Source organism: Molossus molossus, unplaced genomic scaffold (genome assembly GCF_014108415.1).
Source record: "Molossus molossus isolate mMolMol1 unplaced genomic scaffold, mMolMol1.p scaffold_m16_p_3, whole genome shotgun sequence".
In the NCBI taxonomy this organism is placed as follows: Eukaryota; Metazoa; Chordata; class Mammalia; order Chiroptera; family Molossidae; genus Molossus; species Molossus molossus.
In genome coordinates this window covers 50,921,736-50,944,825 of record NW_023425366.1, presented here as the reverse complement: position 1 = coordinate 50,944,825, position 23,090 = coordinate 50,921,736, and the positions used below count along the sequence as shown (strand labels likewise).

Here is a 23,090-nt window from a genome sequence, read left to right as displayed (position 1 = left end):
AGAAAACAGCAGGTTATCACAAATGAAACATCTTTCCTTGCCAAGAAAACAAGTTGTTATTTTAAACTTTGGATGCCCTTTTTAAAATGTTACCATCAATAACAACAAAAAGTGAAAGCTGCCCTAGCTGGTTTGACTCAGTGGTCAGAGCATCAGCCTGAGGACCAAAGCATCTCGGGTTTGATTCCCAGTAAAGGGCACATACTTGGGTTTCAGGTTCAATCCCTGGCCCCAGTCAGGGTCATGTGGGAGGCAACCAATTGATGCGTCTCTCTCACATGAATATTCCTCTCTCTCTCCCAACCCCCTCTTCCACTCTATCTAAAATATCAATGGAAAAATATCCTCAGGTGAAGATTAACAACAACAAAAAGTTAAAGTCAATTTTTACAAAGTAGTCTATACCTTATAAACATCAAAAATAGCATAAAGTAATTTAGCCCGGCTGGTGTGGCTCAGTGGTTGAGCGTTGACCCATGCACCAAGAGACCACTGGTTCGATTCCTGGTCAGGGCACCTGCCCAGGTGGTGGGCCCAGTCCCCAGTGAGGGGCAAGCAGGAGGTGGCCGATCAATGTTCTCTTTCATCGATGTTTCTATCTCACTCTCCTTCTCCCTTCCTCTCTCTCTAAAATCAATAAAGAAAAAAAATTTTTTAATAGCATAAAGTAATTTATATCTTTTTTGTTTTTAGTTAAAGATCTAATTAACTTTATTCAACAATTCATGAATCAGGCAGCATCCCACCTAGTAAATATATAAGCATACTCAAAATAGCCTAAAGAAAGATAAAGTAACAGTAAAATGAGAATCTACCATCCTAGTATATGTAGGCAAAATAAGAACAGGAATTTTAAAATACATATTTTCAAATATAGTTTCTGATCATGTCTTATTTCATTTTTAGCCACCCAACCCTATTTAACTGGATAGGCCTCTATCCAGGCATCTCATAGGACTGCTTCTCTCTTGGGAGGCAAGGGGGCAGGGAGATTTTTCAGCCAGGAGAAGAGTAGAGCCTGGTGTCAGAGCCCCAGACTTCAGGCCCCAGACAAATCACAATGCCTTCCCCAAAGGATCCTGATTCCTTTTCCTAATCAACAAAAATAAGGAGGGCCCCGAATTCCTGTTCCTTACTTCCTTTATTTAACCTAATATGTTTTAATTCAGTGCATTTGAATTTTTTGCATGTGAATAAGTCTGAAGAGTTGCAATTGTTGATTAGAAATTATTTTTCATTTTTACCATCAGGATTATCAAATTTGAGAAGTTACCAAATTCAGAAAATTTTTTATAAACAGTCATTAAATGGGCACCCAAAGTCCAACCTGCCCACAGGGATGCCAGAAAAGGTGTGCTGGAGAGCCTCGGAGGGAAGGAAGCAGGTGGAACCCAGCACAAAGCCCCGTGCTCTGCGTGCCTGTGGACACCACCCGCTTTCCCTTCCCCCGGGGACAGGAATTCACAGGTAAGCCCAGCAAACGGGGGAAACCAGCAGGTCCCTGAAAAATGAGAGATTGGAGAAGGAAAAAGAATATTGCCAAGAGGTAAAAAGTACTGAAACAGCCAGGTGATAAATATGAAGGCGTGGAACTGGTGTGAGTGTGGGTTTGTTCTGCTGTACACTGGAGCTGATAGGTTTGATTACCTCCAAGTCGTTAAAGACTGGCCTCAGTTTCACATAAGAAGATATGTCTTCTCAAACTCCTCATGCTCATTATTCCCAACATGCAAAAAAAAAAAAAGCTTCTTTGCATTGTCTATCTCTAGAGACTTCTTATATAGATTCCTTTAAACCAATGCAAGTTCCCATATATCTGCAGCTGAAACCAAGCTAACATTGTACCAATAAACTCTTATATTCACCAAATGTATAAATGGCCTCTGAGACTATTCCTTTCTGTGCTCCCCCTCTTAGTCTGAGTACTTATTTTTGATCACTAGGTGGGAATTTACATGTAGATTTAAAATATCTAGGTGAGTTTACCCATACTGTCTTCTGGCTATTCTGATCTCTGTCTTCTGGGTAGGACACATGATTTCTAGAGCTATGGAGTTGGGAGAAACCTCAAAATATTTCCCAATGCCCTACATCTCCCCTCTTTACCTAGGCCCACCCAAACACTCCTGGGCCCTTATTAATAAAGACCTCATCAAAGCAGGGCTTTCCTTGTTAGCTTCTGGAGTTCCCTTCAGACTAAAGAAAAGATTTCACTAACCCTGGGAAGATAAACAGGCTCTCAATCACTTTCTTTTGATAAGACACTAGGCCAGAGGGCAATTGTGAAGGTGGAGCAGTTGTTTCTATCAAATGTGTTTCATGAGCTCCACAATACTTTAAAGCAAAGACTGACAGAAAACTTGATGATGAATTAATAGACCCTGAACTCCCAGTTCCTACTGGTTTTTGCCATCATCCTTGACCCTACTCACATCTCATTAAAAGAATAGACTTTGGCCCTGGCCAGTTTGTTTCAGTGGTTTGAGCGTTGGTCTGTTGACCAGTCTCAGGTTCGATTCCTATCAAGGGCACATACCTTGGTTGCAGTTTGGTTCCCAGCCCTGGTCAGGGTCGTGTGGGAGGTAACCAATTAATGTATCTCTCTCACATTGATGTCTCTCTCCCTCTCTCTCTCTCTCCCCCCCTCTCTCTCCCCCCCTCCCTCACTCCCTCTCTTCCTCCCTCCCTCCCACTCTGTCTGAAAATAAATGGGGGAAAAAAAAGGAGACTCTTTCGCTTTGATTAATCCAGGTTTCTTACAGGACTAAAAGGGAACTTAGAGATTCTTCTGTCCCTAGACGACCCAGTGGGCTCATTATTTGTTCATTCGTTGTATATCTGTAAACCCATCTTTATTTTAAAATCACTTAGCTGGACATGTGACTTGCACAATCTGTTGCCAGGGCTCCTCAGCCATTTAGAGGAGGAGAAGGAAGAGTGGAAAAGGACAAACCCAGACCAGCTGAAGAGATGACGGACAAGAAGGTTGCTGGCCAGCAAAAGCTCCAGAAGTAGTGAGGGGTCCCCACAAACATGCTTTGGTCTTTAAGCCCTTTCAGTCTACCTGGTCCTCCCCACACAATGCTGTCTTCCATGAAAGCAGCCAGAGTCCACTGAAAGGGAAGATAGTTGTGTGTCTTGTATATGACAGGCCTTCAACAAATATCTGCAGAACTGATCTTGAAAAAGAAGAACAAAGTAGGAGGGATCACATTACCAGATTTCAGGTTGTACTACAAAGCCACTGTAATCAAAACAGCCTGGTACTGGCACAAGAACAGGCATATAGACCAGTGGAACAGAACAGAGAACCCAGAAATGGACCCAAGACAATATGCTCAATTAATATTTGACAAAGGTGGCAAGAGCATACAGTGAAGTAAAGACAGCCTCTTTAATAAATGGTGTTGGAAAAATTGGACAGCTACATGCAAAAAAATGAAACTAGAACATCAACTTACACTATACACAAGAATAAACTCAAAATGGATAAAAGACTTAAATGTGACTCATGAATCCATAAAAATCCTAGAAGAAACTGTACACAACAAAATTTCAGACATCATACGCAGCAGAATTTTCACTGACACATCAACTAAGGCAACAGAAACAAAGGAGAAAATGAACACATGGGACTACATCAAACTAAAAAGCTTCTGCACAGCAAAAGATACAATCATCAAAATGGAAAGGCAACCCCCTGTATGGGAGAGCATAACTGCCAATGATATATCAGATAAGGGGTTCATTTCCAATATATAGAGAGTGCTCATACAACTCAACAAAAGGAAAACAAAAAAAACCAATTAAAAAATAGGCAGAGGAACTAAATAGACACCTCTCCAAACAGGACATACAAATGGCTAAGAGACATATGAAGAAATGCTCAACATCACTAATCATCAGAGAGATGCAAATTAAAACAACAATGACAGGTATCACCTGATACCTATCAGAATGGCCGCCATCAACAAATCATCAAACAACAAGTGTTGGCGAGGGTGTGGAGAAAAGGGGACTCTAGTACACTGCTGGTGGGAATGCAGACTGGTGCAGCCACTATGGAAAACAATATGGTGTTACCTCAAAAACTTAAAAATTGAACTTCCATTTGACCCAGTGATCCCACTTCTAGGAATATACCCTAAGAAGCCTGAAACACCAATCAGAAAGAATATATGTACCCCCATGTTTGTAGCAGCACTATTTACAATAGCTAAGATCTGGGAACAGCCCAAATGTCCATCAGTAGGCAAACGGATAAAAAAGCAATGGTACATATACACAATGGAGTACTATGTAGCTATAAGAAAGAAAGATCTCTTATCCTTTGAGAAGACATGGAGGGACCTGGAAAGTATCATCCTAAATGAAACAAGCCAAACAGAGAAAGGCAAGTATCATATGATCTCACTTATTTGTGGAATATAATGAACATAACAGTCTGAGGAATGGGGTAGTCCCAGAGACATGGAAGTGGGGTACAGACTGACAATGCCCAGAAGAGGGAGTGGTGGGGGAGAGATAAACCACAGAACTCATATGCATGTATGCATGAACAATGGACATGGACAACAAAGCTGGGGACAGGGTGGGGAAAGAGGAGGAGAGGGGAATCAGTGGAGGAAAAAGGAGAAACATCTGTAACAAAAATTAATTAATTAATTAATTTGAAAAAAAGTATCTGCTGAATTGAACCCAATAGCATTCATTCAAAAGCTGCATCCCTACTTAGCATCAAACTGGAATGATCCAACTTTACCCTGACACTAGTTGCCATTTGACTACGATTATCAGTTTGAGGAAATCAGATAGTATACTTTATTCTATAATAATTGTTATAATAGCTACCACTTAGTGAGCACTTTCATTGTGCCAGGCTCTTTGTTCAATGATTTAGTCATTAACTCATTTAAGCATTCCCAAAATGGCTGCTCCAATATTTGCTACATAAGAATGGCTTAGGGGTGGTATCTGATTGGAAAGGGGTGATGGAATGGCTTACCACGAAGCTCATTGGCATAGTCTTTTTACATACAATTAACAAAATATCAATTGTCTACCGCAAGGAATGGAGGTGTTGCTGAAAAAAAATTATATGGAGGTCAACACCCCCCAAATCATTCCCTTGCTGCTACCATGAAGTAGGTTTATTATTCTCATTGCACAGATAGAAATACTGAGGCTTGCAGCACTTGGAGAACTTGCTTAAAACCACATAGATAATATATGCTCAGACCACAGCCCAAGACTCTCTGCCTCCAAGCTATAAAAGTATAGTTGCTTAGTCATACTCAGAGGAATTGAAAGAAATGTATAGACTTTATTTGAAGAGATAGTTTTTGTTATTTTTTTTGTTTTTTAAGATGGAGATCTGAAAAAATTGTGAAAGTTTGTTAAAAGAAGTAAAATGAAGTAAATATTACTAATTAACTTCTAGAGAGACTTTTATGGAAAATAATGTTCTAGAGGTACAGTGAAAAGGTGTTCCCATTCAAAATAAAAGTGCTAATCTCACAGAGAATACTACCCTATTTTTAAAAAGCCTAGGAGATATTTCAGGAAAAAGGCCATCCTTAGCACATGAGCAATGCCCACAGTTATCTGAAAAGGAAGAAAACACACCACATTGACTCAAGTCAGCCAGACCTGAACTCAAATCCTGGCTCTGTCACTTTCTAGTTTTGGAACTTCAGATCAGGTACTTAGCCTCTCTGAGCCTTAACTTCCTTACCTTTAAAAATGAGCAAACTGCCCTAGCTGGTTTGGGCAGAGAGTTTGGGCAGTGTCAGAGAGTTGGCCCACAGACTGAAGGGTCACAGGTTTGATTCTCATTCAAGGGCATGTATCTGTGTGGGAGGTAACCAATCTATGTGTCTCTCTCACATGGATGTCTCTCTCTCTCTCACCCCCCCCCCCCCCCACTTCTACTCTATCTAAAAGTTAATGGAAAAACATCCTCAGGTGAGAATTAACCAAAAAAAAAAAAAAAGAACAAACTATTTTCTTCTTTGTAGAATTATTGTGAAGATGAATAGGACAATTCATTCATACAGCAATGATTTATTTAATATCCATGTGTGCCAGGCCCTAGACTCTCACTGATATAATGAATGTAAGTAGCTTTCCTCTGTACCCAGCACACTAACAAATACTCAAAAGTGGCAGCTGTTATTATATATCTCCTTATAAAAAGAAAAGGAATATAGACAAATACAGTAAAATTGCATTATATTCCATGGCTCATTACTGCAGAGTCTTGGGTCAAATACATTCCAAAAAGATCAGACATACTACAGTAAAATGAGGTCACCAATTCTGAATACCAAACATGGTGGATACTGTCCAGGATGAGGGAGTAGAGAAGGAAGAAGGAATCTGGTGGCTTCCCTGCTGCTTCCTGCCCTCCCGCATACAGGTGCCAGGGCCACTGCCAACACGCACAGTTCCCTTCAGCCTCATGGTCTGCTGGGGCAACGGAGGAGCTTGCTGCAGGTGTGTGCTGGCTGCCTTGGCATCTTCAGCAGGGGCAGAAAGAAAGTGGAATTTGGGGAGGTGTATGCAAGACCTGTCCTGCCACAACAAGCACACCTCATCAGGCTGGTCCAGGTCCTTCAGGTGCAGGTCTTGAATGAGGTACTCTACAATGCGCACATTATTGCTCTGAGCTGCAAAGTGGAGGGCATTCATTCCATCCTGAAGAGGGCAGAGTAGAAGAGGCAATTACATAGTGATCTCAGGACCTCCCCTTCCCACACTGTGAGGTGAGAGCTTATGAGGTGACCCATAGCTACCTGATTCTTGGCTCTCCGGTCTGCTCCAGCTCTCACCAGCATGAGCATGATCTCGAGGCTTCCAGACCAGGCTGCAAGGTGAATTACTGTCAAGCCATGCTTTTCCAAGAAGAGAGAAGAAAAGAATCCATCATTTGGATGAGCCACAACACATGATCTCAAGTCACCAAAAGCCAGGTTAATAATCAACTGTTGAAAATTAAGAAATAGGGAAAGAATTTCATATACAAGAAAGGTGACATTTCAATTCTATGGAGAAAACAAATAAATGGTGCAGACACAAGTTATTCTCCATCTGGAAGAAAATAAAATTAAGTCCTATATCATACCACAAACACACAAAAGCAAATAAACAATAAATATATTAGAAGAAAATCTAGACTGCAATGTACAGTATCTTAATCCAAAAGTTATAAAAGGAAAGACTGATGATAAAGTCAATAAACAAAGGATCATTTCTTTAACTGTTTCTTAATCAAGATAAATGGTTACTTTCTCTAATATATGAAGCACTCTTCCAAATCAACAAGAAAAAGGCAATTAAACCAATTGAAATATGTACCAAAAAAAGGTATCAGTGGAAATAAAATCATTATAGTTGAAGCAATCTGGCAATCTCTATTAAAATTTTAAATACAACCAGCAATCCCACTCCTGGAAATCTATCCCATGAAAATAAGTTTTAAGACCTAATGTTATATAAATAAAGGTATTAATTTTAACCCTTAAAACTGGGAGCAAGGTAAATGTCCATCAATATCGGAATGCTGAACAAATTAGGGAACACATCATTCAGTCATTAAAAAAAATCACAAATTAGAGCTATAACAATCAACCTGGAGCGATTTTCATAAGGTAGCTATCAAAATGTAGAAAATAGGATGCAGACAAAATATAACATAATCCAATTTTAATAAAACAAGCAATGACTAAAAAAACTCATACACACACACACACACACACACACACACACACAGTCAGCCCTCTATATCTGCAGGTTCCACATTTGTGCATTCAACCAACTGTAAATTGAAAATGTTTGGGGCGGGGTGGGGGTGGGGTGGGGAATGTTGCATTGTTGCTGATGTATACTATGCAGTTAGGCCTACATTGTCTATTTAAATATATACAATTCCAGTGTACAGAAAATGTTCACCATTTCTGTACTCTTTTCCCCAGGGAACAACAATATACAATAACTACTTGAGGTTCTTCAAGAAGTGTGTCCTGCCTTGGCCGGTTTGGCTCAGCGGTTGGAGCATTGGCCTGTGGTCCAGAGAGACCCGGGTTCGGTTCCCGCTAAGGGCACGTACCTCGGTTGCAGTTTATCCCCAGCCCTGGTTGGGTTGCGTGGGTGGCAACCACTCGATGTGTCCCTTTCACGTCAATGTTTCTCTCTCTCTCTCTCCCCCCCCCCCACTCTAGCCGAATAAAAAATGGAAAAATGGGTGAGGATAAAAAAAAAAGTATGTCCTAAACACAGTTCCACCCATTAATTTACAATTAATGCTCTGTATTCAGTAATAACTAAATCCAGTTTCACATATGGTCAAAAAAGAGGTCAGACAAATTTGGAATAGAGGATAAATCATGTTTTGATAGCAGCTCAAAATTTCCCTAAGAGGTCATTCCTAATTTCAAAGCCACCAACACTTAAAGATTTCAAACACTGAACATAAAACCCAAAGGCCAGGAATTCAACCTGCAAACAACTTGAGTCTCTGGAGCCATAAATTTGGAGTGGAGTCATTGTTTCTCAGAGGCAAAGAATCGTTGTTCACAGATGTCAATTCTCCCACGAGAACTGTCATCAAACGAAGTCTTCTGATATCAAACTGACACGCCTGAGACAGTTTATGAGCATGTGTCATGGATTACACTCACGGTTGGTACACGATGCTCCGTAAAGTGTAAAATGCCCACCACCACTGACAACCTGTCCTCATTACCAGTCTAGTCATTGGTGATAAGGTCAATAACTTCCCCTTGGGAACATTGGCAGTTGAGGAGTTTCCCAGAAATAAGAAACTCTGAGAGCAGATGCTTGTCATTATTCTCTGAGCATCATATGCACTTCACCTGGGATCCTTTGTTCACATCTGGAGGAAGTGCCTCCTTTTACCTAGTCTGTCTGTTACCAAGATTTGAGGATGCTGCCTACTTTGAACCTGGAGTCCTCAGCATCTGGGCTATGCATTTGATCCTTATCATACAAGTACCTTGAATGGTACACATCTGTTACAGTCCTGGTCCTTGCTCCCCCAGTAGATTATAGGTCCCTCAAAGCAGAGACTGTATCTCATGCCAGTATTTCCAGACACAATCACTTGGGGATCCTGTTAAATTGCAGATTCTAATTCAGGAGGTCAGAGGTGGGCCCAGTAGTCTGCATTTCTAAGAATCTCCCAGGTAATATCAGTGCTTCTGGTCTGAGGACCACACTTTCAGTAGCAAGAACTTAAATCTAGTTGAATCCCCAGGAGCTGGCATTGAGACCTACCAACAACAGGCACTGAATAAATCCTGATGGTGAAGGGTTTCAATTGTTGACTCCTTGCAAATAGGTGTTAGAACTCACAAGGCAGATCTGCCATGTCAAACTCAGGGCTCATCACCTAGATAAAGGCATAGACAGAAAGAGCTCCAAGAGAAGCCCTCTCTGGTCTAAGAAGCAGAGAGGGTGAGGAACCTTACAGGACAGAGGATGGAAGGGAAATCCTGTTTCTTTTTTCTCTTCTGGCCCTGCCCCAGGCAAACCTCACTCCAAAAGCTGAAACCCTATGGTAGGAAGGATAGCAGCAGTGACTGGGCAAGCATCTAAAACTCTGACAATGGGACTCCTTTTCTCTGACCAGAGAAATTGTGGCCATAAGGTTAATATGGGAAAACAAGTAAAACCCTAAGTCCAATAGGTAATGGGTAAACAATTCAGTCACCAAATACAAAGAGCACATAATACGTATATTCTCAAAGAGACCTTTCCAAAATGAACACTGCAGAAAAAATGTACAAAGTGACCAGATTTCTGCACACATTTGTTCTGTTCCAGTTCATTCCACTAAAGGAAGATGAACTTACCTTATCAGCAACATCCACCCTGGCCTTATGATTAAGCAAGAAATCCACCGCAGATAAATGATTTGCTCCCACTGCAAAATGCAGGGCTGTGCGGTTCATCTGAGGAAACATATTTTGTGTTTTCAGTCATCTGATTGTTATTTAGCCTTTTTAAGATTCCTGTTTCTTGAACGACCATAATTTTCTATCAGGGTGCTTGAATTTTTATTATTTATCTACTCTTTGTTTTTGTCTTTGCAAGAGTAAGAATTGTGGCTAGCATGATCTTGCTAGACCTCTATTATCAGATAATATCAGAGAATTTGGCAATCCACTGGAGGATATGCCCCAAGCTGAAATCCATTGCATAACCTATCATTGCTTGTAACAATATAATGGATTTCAATTAGAGAGTAAAAGTTGTATTTTTCCCCATATGCAATCATTAATAACAGTAAATGTTTTCTGGTTAGAATATACTGATAATGTATAACAAATTTTCCTAGATTTTCAATACATTTATGGTCTTTCTTCGGTAATTTTTTTCGACTGTAAATTTTACTGATACAAACTGTTTCCGAAAGGAAGGAAGGTAGGGAGAGAGGAAAAAGAACCAGATAAAGAGAAAGAAAGCTATGGATATCGTTTGCGGCAAAGGAAAGCCACCATGGTGCTCCCGAGATTCCAGAGACAGTCTAATGTGTTTCAAACAATGGATGTTTTGCTTATAAGTAAAACTCGTGTTATATTTCCCATATTTTAGACAGTTTTTGCTTCCTGAGCATTGATTTACTATCCTATGTTTCACATAAATAATTTATTGTAAAAATATGAGAACTGTTTAAATTGAACATTTGATTTCCTTGGTAGCTGAACTAGTGATAAAATAAGTCTGACAAAACATTAGTTATCTTGACATTTCCCACAAATTTGGGCTTATATAATCCCCTATTGCCTTTATTTGTGAATAAAAATGCAAGTCAAAACAACATAATTCAATAAAACCACCTACATTTTTTCATCTCTATCATCACAGATTTTAAGGAACATTACAAGTAACCATGTCAACAATTTGCTATAAAAAGGCCTGAAAGAGATGTCATTAGAAAGTATAATACACTTCGTCAGGAATTTATAATAACTCGCCATAGTGAATGGAAGTTAAAGTAGCCTAGGTTATACTATTTCTCCAAGTACTTTAATATAAAAATATGGCTTAAAATATCAGGAAGTTGTATGTAAACATTTTAAATGGTTATAAAATTATACTGAAGAATCTATTTCCTGCTATTTGGATAAATGATTATTGCTTTATATATTTAATAATTAATCTAAACGATAGCTTCAAAGATCCTTCCTTATTTTTTTTCTCCCTTTCTTCCTTACCTTTTTTTTTTTTTCCCTAAAATTGTTATGCTACAAAACTTTGCTATATTTCTTCTTTCTAGGATAGGTCTATAGACAACGAATACTATATACATTTGTAACACATCAGACACACACACACGCACATAATGTACACATAGATACATAAATTACCACATTCACATAAACACATACCCCCTCACACACACTCATGAACAACTGCTAAACATCCTTCCACTGCAGATGATGCAAGACTTCAATTATAGCCCTGGTTAGTTTAGCTCAGCGGTTAGAGCATCGGCCCGCGGACCAAAAAGTGTCACGTTCAATTCTGGTCAAAGGCAGTGCCTTGGCTGTGGTTAGATCCCTGGCCCTGGTCGGGCTCATAATGGAGGCGACCAATCGATGTGTCTCTCTCACATTCATGTTTCTCTCTCTCTCTCTCTCCCTCCCACTCTATCTGAAAATCGATGGAAAAGTAACCTCAGATGAGAACTTAAGAAAAAAGACTTCAGTTTCTATGACTTCAATGCCTGAGACAGATCAGGTTTTGTGGAACCTGAAGTTTACAACTCTTTTTTTTTTTTATCCTCACCTTTTCCATTTTTTGTTCAGAGTGGGAGGGAGAGAGAGGAAGAGAGGGAGAGAGAGAGAAACACCGACATGAAAAGAACATATCGAGTGGCTGCCACCTGCACGACCAACCAGGGCTGGGGACAAACTGCAACCGAGGCACGCGCCCTTAGCGGAAACCAAACCCAGGTCTCTCTGGCGACGCTCTAACCGCTGAGCCAAACCAGCTAGGGCATGAAGTTTACACTCTTTAGGGAACCCTCTTTAACACCAGAGTCAAAAAAACTCAACTAATTACAGTTAAAATTTCTCACTCTTTCAAATTTTACAAAATTATATAACCATGGGAACATATTGCTAGAACTCTCTGAGTGCCTTGAAAGGGGCCTATTTAGTAGGGGCCCTAAAACTTCTGTTTCATTTAACATTAAATCTACCTCTGCCATCCCTATCTTGAACTACTCCACAAATTGTCCTAAGCAATCGACACAACCCCTAACCAGTTCACTTTAATAAACCCTGCTCTGAGGGGCTGTCAGGAAATCTCCACAAAACCAAGTAGTAGAAAATTCATATTCTGGCAGTGGGTTTCTCCTCCAAACCCAAGCATGTGAAGAATAACTAAGTAAGAGCGAGGTTTCAGAAAGGGCTCCATAATCCAACATGCATGCATGTGTACTATATTTCAAAAGCAGCAGAATGAAAACCCATACTATCCTTTAGATTTTAAATTTGGAAGAAGCAATAAAAGGACACAACTGGAGAGAAAACAACCCAGATTGTATAGCAAAAGATGTTTTGCCTTTCCAGAATGTGTGAGGCCAAAGTCATCCACAAGCCATAATCTAGACCAAGTCCAGGCCCACAACATTGATGGTTGGCTTTACTGCCCACTCACAGACTTTGCACAAAGACCTCGTGCACTTTACCTCTACTAAGATAAATTAAAACACCCAGAGCCTATTTCAGTGCTTAATTTTACCTTTAGCATAAACACTCTGGAATTACCAACAGAGGAGATCTCCCTTATCTCATCCAGCATAATCGTTTTTATTTCCATTATATTTCAGTTGACCTGTGTAAACCCAAGCCACCTTTCGAGTAGGCACTGTCACATCTGTGAATTCTACTCACATTGTTCACAGCATCAATGTTAACCTTCTTTTCAAACAGCTTCTCCATAAGATCCAAATTATTGCTTTTAGCCGCATTCTGGAAGCTTCTCTCATTTGGCAATACTGAAAGCAAACAAGCAAGTATGAATGAGGGAATTTTAAGGGGGATGAAGAAAACGCAAACCTCATTTGATAAAACTTTTAACTCTCAAGACTTGAAACAACAGCCTTGAGCCTTTCTCCTTCTGCCATTCTGAACTCTCCTTCAATATTTTCTAAAGCTGTGGTGTTAAGATTGCACTTTCTCCTTGCTCTACAAGTGTTTTTACACACTTAAAATATTCCTGGTCCCAAACAAAACATTGTTCCCGAGGACCACCCTGAAGTCCACAATGTATCAAGCTTTAGGAGGTTGGAGGGCGGCCAAGGACTTCCCAGGGGTGTTGTTTGTAAAATGTTTGTACAAGATTAGACTGGGAGGAGCCCAAATGCTCCATACAGAGATAAAATTGTTGTCTGCAGTACCTTGTGCAGATGCCAGGCCTGCCAAAACAAAACTTTAAAATGCAGCACATCCTGAAAGGAAAATTTGAAAGAATATATGCATCCCTATGTTCACTGCTTTGTTATTTACAATAGCCAAGATTTGGAAGCAGCCCAAGTGCCCATCAGTAGATAAGTAGATAAAAAAGCTGTGGTACATTTACACAATAGAATACTACTAGGCTGTAAAAAAGAAAGAAATCTTACCTTTTGTGACAGCATGGATGAACCTGGAGAGTATTAAGCCAGTCAGAGAAAGATAAGTACCATAGGATTTCCCTTATATGTGGAATCTAATTATCAAAATCAATTTAAAAAGTGGAGACAGACTCATGAATACAGAGAACAGACTGACACCTGTCAGAGGGGAAGGGGTTGGGGACTGGGTAAGAAGGGTGAAAGGATTAAGCAAAGAAAAAGAGAAAGACTCATGGACACAGACAACAGCATGGTGATTGCCAGAGGTAAGGGGGTGTGTGTGGAGGGTGGGGAAGAGAGAAGGTAAAAGGAGGATAAATGGTGATGGAAGGAGATTTAGCTTGGGATGGTAAACACACAATATAATATACAGAGGATGTATCGTAGAATTATATATCTGAAATCTGTATAATTGTATTACTCAATGTCACCCCAATAAATTCAATTAAAAATAAGATAATATATAGCACATCATAAAAATGTATACAAAGGCTAAAAGGGATGAACATGTTTTATTCTCATTTATATGAAAGGAGATAAAAGTAGATTCACACCCACTATAAACATTACATATCACACACATATACACATTCAGAGGGTCGGTTTCATTACCTAGCATAGAGAAGATTCGCGATTTACTAATTTATCGTCATGAAGGGGAGCTAGAGGGCTCACGGGATAACCTCAACATGGAAGGATACAGTCAGAATCAGAACAATGTGAAATCAACAATAGATCATCTCCAAAAAGAAAGGGCTCTAACAGAGGTTTCATAGATGTGTTACCAAGTAGTTTTCCTATATCTGCCAAAGATTCTTTAGAATGCCATCAAGTCCATTCAAAGACCAGGGAGTATCTTCATTCTTTCTATCACCTGGATCCCTCTCTTCCTTTCCACCCCTACTCTTGTTACCACTCTGTGACTTCAACATTCGTAAATATGATTAATTCAGCACCTTACTCTCTCAGTTCCCTGACTCCCCTGACTCGTATAATCTTTCCCTCTATCTGACCTTAGCCACCCAATTTCAGGGGTATACGCTTGACCTGAGCATCCTCAACACACTACCTCTGACATCTGCAATAATCCCATTCTCTGAACACCACCTCATCCATTCAGCTCTAGTTCTCCCACTCCAGAAATTCTGCAATTTCATCACGTACTGCAATCTACTGTTCTCACCATCGTTTCATATTAGTCATCCCCAATGTTCTTACTTCCCTCCTTACCTAGTTTGGATTCCACAGTCTATCTTTGAAATTACATCCATGCAAACACCCTAACCTCCCTCACCACTCTCTTCCTTCGTCAGATTAGCTAGTCAGAATCCTAATTCTGAGGTTAAACCCCACTGCTATGTCCTCCATTTTTGCACCTGAACAGCTAACTAGTACTGGAATAAAATACACAACCATGCTGTGGTAGACACTGCTAGTATTCATCAATATCTGGTTCTCCTATCCTTTCTGAACACATGGATGAGTACACATCCCACCCTAGATGCAGTTAGGTGAGGTATGCCCAATGAACTGGGAGCAGAAATGATGGTGTGTCACTTTGGGGCTGAGTCAGTGCAAAGCTCCTGTGTCACCCTCCAGGTCTCTCTTGCCCTGTCTTGTCAACCCTGGAAACCATGTGTTTAAATTATGACTGAATTGTGTTCCCTCAAAATTCATAATTTGTCTTTTTTTTATTTATTTTTTTGGTATGTGTCCCTAGCAGGAACTGAACCTGGGACTCTCTGGTCCCTAGGCCGATGCTCCAACCACTGAGCCAAATTGGCCAGGGCAAATTCATAATTTGAAGTAAGTCTTAACCCCCAGTACCTCAAAATGTGACTGTATTTGGAGGTTTTTCAAAGAGGTAATTAAGTAAAAATGAGGTCATTAAGATGGGCCCTAATCCAATATGACTAACTATCCTTATAAGAGAAGAAATTGGATACAGACACAACAGAGGTAAGACTATTTGACGACACAAGGAGAAGAGAACATCTACATGCCAAGGAGAGATGTCTCAATAGAAATTAACCCTGCTCATACATTGATCTTGGACTTCTAGCCTCAAGAACTGTGAGATAAAGCTAGTCAATCCTGACTAATACACATATTAACATGCAACAGATAACTAACAAATTCCTAATTTTTTTACCCACTAATCTCAAGTAGGATCTCAGCACAGCTATCCTACCACATTTCCCTAGTCTTCCATTCCCCAAAGTTTCATGCCCTTTTCTTTCTCTTCAAATACCCAATCTACTAATTTACCTTATTGTCTACCATTACCATCATCTAAGTCTCAGTTTATAACACTGCATAGAGAAAGTATAAGCAATCAGATAGGAATTCCTACATCTTCCCACATGTCTACCTACCTATGTACACACTCTCTGCTTGTATTATTGTTACAACCAATGAAGCATCCCTGTACCTACCCAAGGCCAACCCCTCCAGTTGGGCTCTAAATCCCACCCATTCTCATCAATTATTTCATATATCAGTTTTCCTAGACACCATAGTAAACCCTGATTTTGCAAACCTTAATTTAACAAATTTCGGATTTAATGGACCAAAATTCTGGTCAAATCATATGTAAAAATTGATACCCTGTTATTTTTAAAACGCTTTTTCTTTTTAATTATTTTTTCTTTATTGATTTTAGCGAGGACAGGAGAGAGAGACAGAAACATCGATGAGAGAGAACATCGATTGGGCGCCACCTGCATGCCCCCCGCTGGGGATTTGGCCCACAACATGGGCATGTGCATTGACCAGGAATTGAACTGGTGACCTCTCGGTGCATGGGTCGATACTCAACCACTGAGCTACACCGGCTAGGCTTTAAAATGCTTTTAAGCAAGATTTGCTTATAATTAAATTAAATTATGAGACATCGGTTGGCTGCCTCCTGCACACCCCCTACTGAGGATCAAGTCCACAACCCCAGCATGTGCCCTAACCAGGAACTGAATCAGGACCTCTCAGTCTATGGGACAATGCTCAATCCACTGAGCCACACTGGCCAGGCTTCACTGTTACTGTTATCAAATTTTAGCGAATATGCCATATGTTGGAAAAAACAATGTAGTTTTCACCGACATAAATAAATATTACATATCTACAACTATAGTCTACATATTTAAATCCAAGAGTCACTGCTTGTAAACAGTGTTCAGCAAATGATCAGCACATGTTCACCCCGAATTGCACACAGTAATCAATTCTGTTGTTGCATGGTGTGACTTTCTGCAGCAGTTTTAATGTGGGTATTTGTTTACTCTCAGTGACTGGTGAATGCATGCACTTATTAGACCTATTCAGTATAAATTTCAAATTACTGTAATACATATAGAAAACTTTTCTGTGAAATTAAACTCTTCATACATACTCAACTTTAATTACACAAACATGTCTACAGGTAAATTAGTTTGTCAATTTTTTAACCTATGCATTCGGGAAACATATTTTATTATATAACAGAGTTTCAGCTTTAATGAACACCCCCTTGCCTTGCCTAAATTAGTCCATTATATCAAGGTTTCACTGTATCTCCTTTCTCCTCTGCATCATTTAATCATTCACCTCAAAATACACAGCAATGCTATATAATACCTTCAGTGTAAAAGAGAAAAACCCAAATTGTCTCTTACCTTCACATTGCTTTCCAACAGCCACTCCACTTCTCAACCTCCTATAATCCCCAAACTACAAGTGTTCTATAATTGCTGACTCTACTTCCTCATCTCACCGTCTTGTCTCCACCCATGCTAATCAGACTTTGTTCTCATCACTCTACTGAAATTGCTCTTGTTAGGGTCAAGATCAAGATTTGTCAAAATCCAGTCATTGCTATCTGTCTTGTGCATTGAACTGATGGCAGATTTGACACAGAGGACCACACTCTATTTGTAACATGTTCCTCTCCAGACTTCTGTTAGACCACTTGCTGCTTCCCAGTCTCTTTTATTGGCTCTTCTCCTCTGCTTGATTTCCACCTGTTGGAGAACCCTAGGGTTTTTATAAAATTGACAATCTGATGGAGTAGGCATTATCACTCCCATCTTATAGATAAGAAAAACTGAGACTTCAAAAAAAGTTTAAAATTAGTAAGCAAAGAAATGCAAATAGAATAGTTGGTAGGATGGAATTATCACTTTCAAAATGGTAGTAATTTAAAAAATAGTAACTCAAAATGTCGGTGAGCAAGCCCTGGCTGGTGTGGTTCAGTTGGTTGAGTCTCCCATGAACCAAAAGGTTGCTGGTTCGATTTCCGGTCAGGGCACATGCCCGGCTCAATCCCCAGTAGGGGGTGTGCTGGAGGCAGCTAATGGTTGTTCCATTTGGGATACTTCTCTTTCTCTCTCCCTGTCTAAAAATCAATAAAAAATATTTTTTTTTAAAAATGTTGGTGAGCATGAAGGAGAAGGATCATGAAACAGGACTCTGGGTTAGTCCCTTGGTCCCAGAGTGAGCAGCATAGAAAACATGCGCACAGTTTCAGTTCAAGGAATTTATTCTATGGACATGTGTCCAAAGAGTTCTATTTAAAGGTATGTATTACATGATGAAAATTACACTGTCATAGCTTGAGCTGCCATAACAAAATACCATAGATAGGGTGGCTTACAACAGAAATTTATTTCTCACAGTTTTGGAGGCTGGGAAGTCTGTAATCAAGGTACTAGCAAGGTAGATTCATTATGAGGCCTCTTCTCTTGGTTTGTAGGCAGCTTCCATCTTGCTGTGTGTTCACATAACCTGTGTGTGTGCGTACACGTGCACACGCGTGCACCTACACATAGAGAGGGAGAGAGCCACTTGCTCACATCTTAAAGATAATAAATGATATATCATTCCAGGAAGTCTGAATCAAAACTCCAAGCTTTCAGTCATTGCATGTGCCCAGGGTGTCAGCAGGAGAGTAGACTGATGAAGTAGAGATCCAAACTGCCCACTCTGTCATGTGCTTTAGCTAATGCATTCTGCCAGTTAGGCTAGACTTGTCTTAGCTTATTCTGCTGATCCCAGCTCCTTGACCCTATGTATTAATCCACTGGTAGGGAAGTTCCAGTTTCAGTTCCTTGTCCCTCTTTGGTATGTCCCAGAACAAATCAAGACCCCTCCGACCTCGGCATGGAAGAGAACTCTGTCAACCTGATAAAGGGCATCCACAAAAAACTGACAGCTAATACTATGCTTAATCATAAAAGACTGAACACTTTCTTTGCCTCTAAGATCAGGAATAGAGATGTTTACGGTTACTCTTCCTTTTAAACTTTGTGCTGAAAATCCAATGCAATAAAGCAGTAAAGGTAAGTAAGAAGGCATACAGATTGGCAAGAAATCAAACTGTCTCTAGTCTAGTTGTAGACAACTTGATTTTCTCCATATAAAATCCAACGGAATGTACAAAATAGCTCTAGAACTAATAAGTGAGTTTAGCAAAGTTGCAGGGTACAAGCTTAACACTTAAAATTAAAATATATTTCTCTATACTGGCAATCAACACACTGAAACCAAATTATGAAAAACAATGCCAGTTACAATAGATTTTTTATTTTATTATTATTTTTTTTTATCCTCACCTGAGGACATTTTTCCATTTTTTGTTCAGGTAGAGTGGGAGGGAGAGAGAGGAACAGAGAGAGAGAGAGAAACATCGATGTGAAAGGAACACATCGAGTGGCTGCCACCCGCACAACCGACTAGGGTCGGGGACAAACTGCAACCGAGGTATGTGCCCTTAGCGGGAACCGAACCCAGGTCTCTCAGGACCGCAGGCCGACGCTCTAACCACTGAACCAAACCGGCCAGGGCTAGATATTTTAATTCTTAGTATAAATCCAACAAAACAAGTAAAAGAACAAAAACAAAAAAGATACAAAACACTGATAAAAGAAATTTAAAAATACCTAAATAAATTAAAAGATATGTTATGTCATGGGTTGGAAGACTTAACATTGCAAAGATATCAGTTCTTCCCAAATTGATCTATAGATTTAATGCAATTCAATCAAATGCCAGATGGATATTCTGTAGCTATAGACAAGCTGATTCTAAAATTTATGTGAAAAGCCAAGGAAACAGAGTAGCCAAACAATTCTGAATAAATAAAATAAAGTTGGAGTCACATTACTTCATTTTCTCATAAATCAACAATAATCAATACCACATGATAATGGAATAAAATACAGTCTAAAAATAAACTCAACATATAGCCTGTTGATTTCTGACAAAGGTTTGAAGGCCTTGATAATGCAGAAATGATAATTATTTCAACAAAATGTATTTGAACAACTGGACATCCAAATGAAAAAAATATAAATCTTGATGTAAACTTCATACCAAAATTAAATGAAAATGGATCATAGATGTAAATGTAAAACATAGGAGAAAAATTTCACAAGCTGGGGATAGACAAATAGTTCTTACACATAGGGGGCAAAAAGGGAGAAAATGGGAATGGGAGGCATTTGTAATACTGTCAACAATTAAAAAAAAAAAAAAAGAGTTCTTACACATACTATCAACAGCATGACCAGAAAAGAACACAGTGATGAAGAGGACTTCACCAAAAGTTAAAACTTTGCTCTGTGAAAAGCACTATTAAGAGAATAAAAAGAAAAGCTATAGTCTGGAAGAATATACTTGCAAGTCACACATCTGGTAAATGAACTGTATTCACAATATATAAAGAACTCTCAAAAACCAACAGTAGAAAAACAACCCAAATAGGGAAAAGTCTTAAATGGACCAAAGAGGAATATTCTTAGCTTCTGAAAACTCTCCAACAAGGTGCCTCAGACCTTCCTAATGCCATGACCCTTTGATACAGTTTCTCCTGTTGTGGTGACCCCCAACCATAAAATTATTTTCGTTGCTACTTCATAACTGTAATTTTACTACTGTTATGTCTTAGGCAGCCCCTGTGAAAGGGTCACTGGACTCCCAAAGGGGTCACGACCCACAGGTTGAGAACTGCTGATTTATGATATAAACGTATTCCCATGGCATAGCTGATCTGTTCCATGCTTTGAAAACTTAAGTACAGAAAATTAAATGACTTCTTTAAAGTCACACAGTAAATCAGTACGTGAGTCAGGATATGAGATAACAGCACATGAAACTCTCATTTGTAAGAGTTGAATCATTTCTCTAAAAACCCTCTTCCTTTCATGGGAAGAGGAACACTTTCCGTCCATGCACAGTACAGATTTAACCGAAACGTGGGCGGGGGTGGATTCCGAGGCTGAGTCCGAGCGCTCAAGGGTGTGCCGCGCATTGGGGTGCAAGGCTCAGCCTGGGGCGGGGGAACTGGAGCTGGGGGGTGCAAGGCTGGGGGTGCTGGGCTGGGGGGTGAGGGGCTGGGGTGCAGAGCTGGGGTGCTGGGCTGGGGCTGGGGGTGCGGGGCTGGGGTGCAGGGCTAGGGGTGCTGGGCTGGGGCTGGCGGGTGTGGGGCTGGGGGTGCTGGGCTAGGGGTGCAGGGCTGCGGGTGCTGGCTGGTGCAGGGCTGGGGGTGCAGGGCTGGGGGTGCAGGGCTGGGGCTGGCGGGTGCTGGGCTGGGGCTGGCGGGTGCAGGGCTGGGGGTGCTGGGCTGGGGCTGGCGGGTGCAGGGCTGGGGGTGCAGGGCTGGGGCTGGCGGGTGTGGGGCTGGGGGTACAGGACAGGGGTCTGCAGGGTAGCGTGCGCGCCGGCGGCCTCCCTTCGGAACCCGAGGCGCTGCGCCCGCCCCTTGGGGACGAATCCCCTCCGCGGGCTGCCCCACCGCCCTGCCCCGCCAGGTGCCCCAGACCTCGTGGGGGGACTCACGGAGCTCGTGTCCGGCCGCCGCCTCCTCCTCTCGAGGCCGCTCCTGCTTAGGGCTCCCGCACGGGTCCCCCCGGGGCCGGGCCGCCGCGCCCCTCACGTCTGCCCGGACGCCCTTCGCGGTGGCGGCCGCGGCGAGCAGCAGCGCCCTGACTGCCGCCCTGCGCCCCGGGGTGCGCGCCGCGGGGTCCATGTGCCCCGCGGGCTCAGAGCGCGCGGCGGAGGCGGCGGGCGGCCGCTCCGAGTCCGGCGGTGTCCGGGCAGCGGCCGGGCGGGCGCGAGGTCCGCCTTCAGGTGTGGCGGGCGCGTGACCGCTTCGGTTTCACCTGAAGTCGAGCCTTGTGAGGAGACTCCCAGCTCCTTCCTCAGCGGCTCCTCGTACCCGGAGAACTGCGGAGGCTGAACTCACACCGACACTACTGGAACCTCAATAGTGAACGCTTTCTGCATGGGCTTCCACAATTTTCTTTTGGATTCAGTGACACTCTCAGTACACCTTAATGCAGTTGCAACTTATTGGACTCCTCATCTTCGGGATTATCCCTTTCTTAGTGGTTTATAAAATAAAGACTAAATACAGTCATCTATTTTGGGCAATTGCGTGCCTAGCTAACATTCTAATAATGTACCAGAAAAGTAGAATATCGAAGGACAACCAGGATCTCTGCCCTGCATCCCATATTGTGTACAATAATTACAACAAAACCAAATAAAACCATCTCACACCTGAGGGATGGGTTCAGGGGTCAAACGGGAAGTTTAGCACATTCTAGGAGAGAAAAAAAAATTGAGCCCTCGTAACAAAACTAGATTTGGCTCCAGAACTAACCCACCTTTTTCGTATGTGTACACACACATGCGCACGCGCGGGCGGACATAGTGATATTAGGGGAGCGTTGCCTATAAAAATATACACAATGGTTTAGAAAGGCAAAGAAACTGATGAAAGTTGAAAAATGAGTTGGAAGGTCGGAGATAAGGCAACTGCTAAAGGCTTGACAAAAGGATGGAATGTGGTGGATGTTTTCAAGAGGCACCACAAAAATAGAATTCATTAGTAGATATGGGTTTGGCAGAGGTGTATGTGTGTGTGCGTGTGTGTGATTTATGTATATGCATGTGAGCGTTTGAAATTATAATAAATTTAGGAGACTGTAGTGAGAAAGAAAGGGTAGCACCTCTGAATTATCTTGTCTCTCTGAGCCTCCTGTAGACAGCAACAATGAGATACTAAGACTGTCATAAATTAACTCACACTTGTAAGGGGGACAGTTCAATATTGTGGTTTGTTTAAAAAATGAAATCATGTTTCCAATACTCACCATGTCATTTGAGGTTTTCTTGAACTGTTAACCCAATTATATTACAAAGCAAAAGAACATTTTGTGCTCCAGGGAAATAAACACCACCTCTCTGTGAAGTTCACCAAAATCCTGGCAGGTATGTTCAAACATATTACTGCTGTTAAATGGAGTGTTACTTAAAAAAAAAAAAAAATCAGCACCAGGCACCAGATACGGTTTCCAAAATGGAATATTTCCTCAAAAAGCACTTTTTAGCTTTAGGTTAATTGTCATATTTTGAGCCTTCTCCCAAGTAGTTCCAAGCCACCCCAAAAGGAAAAGTAATAAAACATTTA

General features: G+C 41.1%; 1 protein-coding gene across 2 annotated transcripts in view; it reads right to left on the bottom strand.

Annotated features, from left to right (window-relative positions):
- Positions 1–22,847, bottom strand: part of ANKDD1B (ankyrin repeat and death domain containing 1B) — a 51,536-nt gene extending 28,689 nt beyond the window's left edge. Inside the window, exons 1-5 of one of the 2 annotated variants that reach the window (XM_036280104.1) lie at positions 22,774–22,847; positions 12,924–13,027; positions 9,873–9,971; positions 6,795–6,893; positions 6,592–6,696 (exon numbers count right to left, since the gene is read on the bottom strand). In XM_036280104.1, coding sequence (XP_036135997.1) covers positions 6,592–6,696; positions 6,795–6,893; positions 9,873–9,971; positions 12,924–12,971 — 351 coding nt within the window. In that variant the 5' untranslated portion in view covers positions 12,972–13,027; positions 22,774–22,847. Of the gene's footprint in view, positions 1–6,591; positions 6,697–6,794; positions 6,894–9,872; positions 9,972–12,923; positions 13,028–21,454; positions 21,645–22,773 lie in introns of those variants that run through there. The other variant, XM_036280103.1, reaches the window with a different exon arrangement.
- Positions 22,848–23,090: the final 243 nt, after the last annotated feature.